The 3540-nt window shown below is 50.2% G+C and overlaps 1 protein-coding gene across 1 annotated transcript in view; it reads right to left on the reverse strand.

Moving 5' to 3' along the window:
- Positions 1-416: 416 nt before the first annotated feature.
- The window catches only part of ptpn23b (protein tyrosine phosphatase, non-receptor type 23, b), a 19785-nt gene continuing 16661 nt past the window's right edge, over positions 417-3540 (reverse strand). The window contains exon 20 of the mRNA XM_076302293.1: positions 417-3540. This exon is cut by the window's right edge and continues 154 nt beyond it. Within this exon, the coding sequence (XP_076158408.1) occupies positions 2257-3540 (1284 nt within the window). The 3' untranslated portion in view covers positions 417-2256.

The following is a 3540-nucleotide window of genomic DNA, read 5'->3' on the forward strand; positions in this document are numbered from 1 at the left end:
TAAACAGTAACAGTGATTCTTGAAGCACAATTTCTGAAACAATTACATGTAGCCAATCCATTTACCAACTGAAAACACAAGTATTCATTAAACACTTATAGCAAAACTATACACGTTTGTGTCTATTATTTACACTATTTTGCCAATTGCCTTCCCTCATTGACATGTCCAGCATCCAATATAAGAAAGCACTCTGCACCCAGGGGATTATGGAGAGAGACTAGGGCATGTTTATTCTCATACAACCTGTGTTTGTGTTGTAACAAACTATGCTTCCATCGTAAGCCTGTGGATCACACACACACACAGCTCAACAGTACCTCCCAGTGGGTATAAGGGAAAAGGACATCTACTAGGGAATTAGATATCTCACACGCAGGTTAAATGCATAAGACCATAAAACACATGCAAAGAGGTAAATGCTTTGAAAGTTTAATGCATAAATGCCTGTTTAATGCTGTGAAAAAGTATATGTACATGACTGCATACAACAGAAAATATACAGGTAGAAACAACCGAGAGCTAGATTGTGTCTGTATGTGTGTGTGACTGTGCGTGTGTGCGTGCGTGCGTATGTGTGTGTGTGCGTGTGTGTCTGCAAGAGTGACGTCTGTGAAGGCAACACGCAGGAAACACCTTGATTCCATGACAACAAATAACACGTACATACAAGGTAATGTTTTTATGGAGATAAATAAGAACATATCGTAAGATAGGACAAGGAATAAATTATGTTATATATTCATGTTTTTAGTTTAGCTTTGTGATCATGGGAGCAAGAGAGTAAGACTAAACGGAAGGAGAGAGAAAAAAGACAGAAAGAGAGATGAAAGAGAGAGATGTGATGTAAGCATACATAGTATTACTGACTGTAACATGGTGGTAGGCAGGATGGAGTACTGTGAGTGGAAAGTACAAATTGTTTAGATATAGGATATGATGTGTTATTTAGTGTAGGACAGTAGTGTTTATGTTTGACCAAGTGTTTAGTGTGTGTGTGTGTGTGTTTAATTCAGCTCTTCTAGAAACCATAGAGGATCCAGATTGTTCAGGAGGTTGGTGTGTTTAGTGTGTTTATTTAGTGTCTGTGCATGTGTGTGTGTGTGTGTGTGTGTGTGTGTGTGTGTCAGAGTTTCCGCTAGAAAAAAATGGTTTTCCGGACATTTTGATGATATACCGGTCAAATATCCTATTATCCCTTCTTAATTAGTCAAATCGAGGAAAACTGGAGACAGGCTATGTAGCTTAAAGAATGACATAATCAGGCTGTATAGAATGCAACATGTTCATTAGCCTAACTTAAACATGCCTAACAAGATCTAGCCAATATCTTTTCATGGACAGCAAGAGTCCGCTTCGTTCGGTGTTTGTTGCTGCTACACACGTTATCTCCAGTGGTGACTTAACTTACACAGATGCGCACACACAAGAATGAGTGCTCACACCACTACCCCCTAATGCTATGCCTCTTTATTTGATAACAATAAACTAAGAAATATTTCCTATTCTGAGAAATGTTTAGTTTCTTTTTCTTTCGGCCGCGGTTCAATGATGCCGATTAATTGTGCCAGAAATTATCCGCGGACCAGTAATCGCCTCGTCGAGGAGGCCCTAACCCTGCAGATCATAGACAGAGAATGCATAGGCCTACTGTATGCTTTGGGTAAAGAACACTTTGCATGTCCAGTGTACACGGAGAATGACAGTGTCTTGGAGCGGCCGCACCCCCCGCAACTCTACTTCCAATGTCACTGATTCCGACAGATACGCCCGACACTTCTGCTTTTTATCTGGTGGTGGTGGAGTAGACCGGACATCTGAGGCTTCAGACGTTACCAATGTATCATCATCCATAGCGTCTGGCCTCTGAAAAAACGTTTAAGGCTAGTCTGCCTGGGCCTGGCCATGTTTGAACCGCCTCACTCATTTGTTTGTTGTTTAACATGGACGTTTTAAGCGTGCGCTTCCTATTTGAAATGCAGCATAGGCTATGCGTGTTGTTTAATAACTTACTTTTCAAACAGTAGAGCCTGTTCATTTAAAAACATAGCCAGAGGACATATGATATAGGCTTACATATTAAGGTTTATTCTCAAATTCAGATTGCGTTAGGGGACGGGACTATTAGCCAATTTCAATCGGACAATTTGACCGGAGATATTTAATTTTGTCGGACATTTCATTTTTTTCCCGGCCAATGTCCGGTAATTACTGGACAACAGAAACCCTGGTGTGTGTGTGTGTGTGTGTGTGTGTTCAGATCTTCTGGAAATTCCAGAGGGGATCCAAGTCGCTGAGGAGGTCGGAGTGTTTAGTGATACCGTTGGCCGCTGTGCTTCCCGTCTCACTGGGGGCGGGCTCTGCAAAGCCATTCTTCTGTTCCAGTTGGTGGAGAGAATGAGCCTGTCCATTGATTGGTTGAGAGGGTTGATTGGCAGAGGCTGCAGGCTCTCCTTGCCGAGGAAGTGCGCCCTCTGGTGGCTGAAGGCTGAGCTGCTCCAACCTGGCCTGCAGTGGGTCCTGCTCTGCTCTGGTGTCGGGCGCAGCAGGAGCCGTGACCCCCTGACCCTGAGACCCTGGGAGAGCGGTCACCATGGGAGCGGTCGCCCCAGACGACGGAACACCAACCTGCTGGGGGACCAGAGGCTGCTGGAGGTGGGGGGGTGGCGCGTGGGCGTGGGTGGACATGGGGGTGCTGGCGGGGGCCAAGGGCGCCCCCATGAGGTTAGGCTGGGGCTGGGGCTGCATGTGGGGCTGAGGGCTGTACGAGGGCATCCCCCCGTGCACTGGCACACCACCACCACCACCCGTTGGAGTGGGCACTCTCGGCTGGGCGCCCGGATACCCATAGGGCATCTGGGGGTAGCCTTGGGCGGAGGGGGGAAGGTAACCCCCCATCCCATGCTGCCCCCGAGGGGGATACATCGGCCCTAGGGCTTGCCCAGGCGAGGGCACTCTGTTTGGGGCCATGTGCATGCCCTGGTGGGGTGGCATGCCTGGAGGTCCCTGCTGCTGGCCGGGCATGGCAGGTTGGTAAGGGTTGGCATGGCTTTGAGCTGGCGGCTGGCCTGGCATGCCGGGGTGACCTGGGTGGCCGGGGAAATGCCCCCTGAGAGGCGGTGTGGGCATCCCAGTGGGGTGAGTGGGCATGTACTGCTGCAAGGGGGGGCCCAGGGGCATGTGAGGGGCAGTCTGGGGGTGGGAAGTCGGGTGACCTCTGGGGGGCCCAGGGTACTGAGGCGCTAGATGAGGAGGGGGCATCTGCCCAGGTCTGGGAGCATTCTGGCCCATCTGAGGCAGACTCATGTAGCCGCCAGGCATCATGGGATGCTGAGGGAGGGCGCCGCCCGGAGCCGACTGCCATGGAGATGGGACATATCCAAACGGGGGCCCCTGCGTGGCATTTGGAGGTTGACCGGGGGCTGCTGCCCCTGGTGGCCGGGGGTGGGAGTGCAGTGGGGCCGCTGGGCGCGTGTGGGGGGGCAACTGGGCCATGGCAGCAGGGGAGGGGAAGGACTGGCCAGGTGCCACCCCAGGGGG

Source organism: Alosa pseudoharengus, unplaced genomic scaffold, assembly GCF_046254945.1.
Source record: "Alosa pseudoharengus isolate Yale_2024_CS ecotype anadromous, Long Island Sound unplaced genomic scaffold, YU_APseudo_1.1 YU_APseudo_1.1_scf_23, whole genome shotgun sequence".
Taxonomy (NCBI): Eukaryota; Metazoa; Chordata; class Actinopteri; order Clupeiformes; family Clupeidae; genus Alosa; species Alosa pseudoharengus.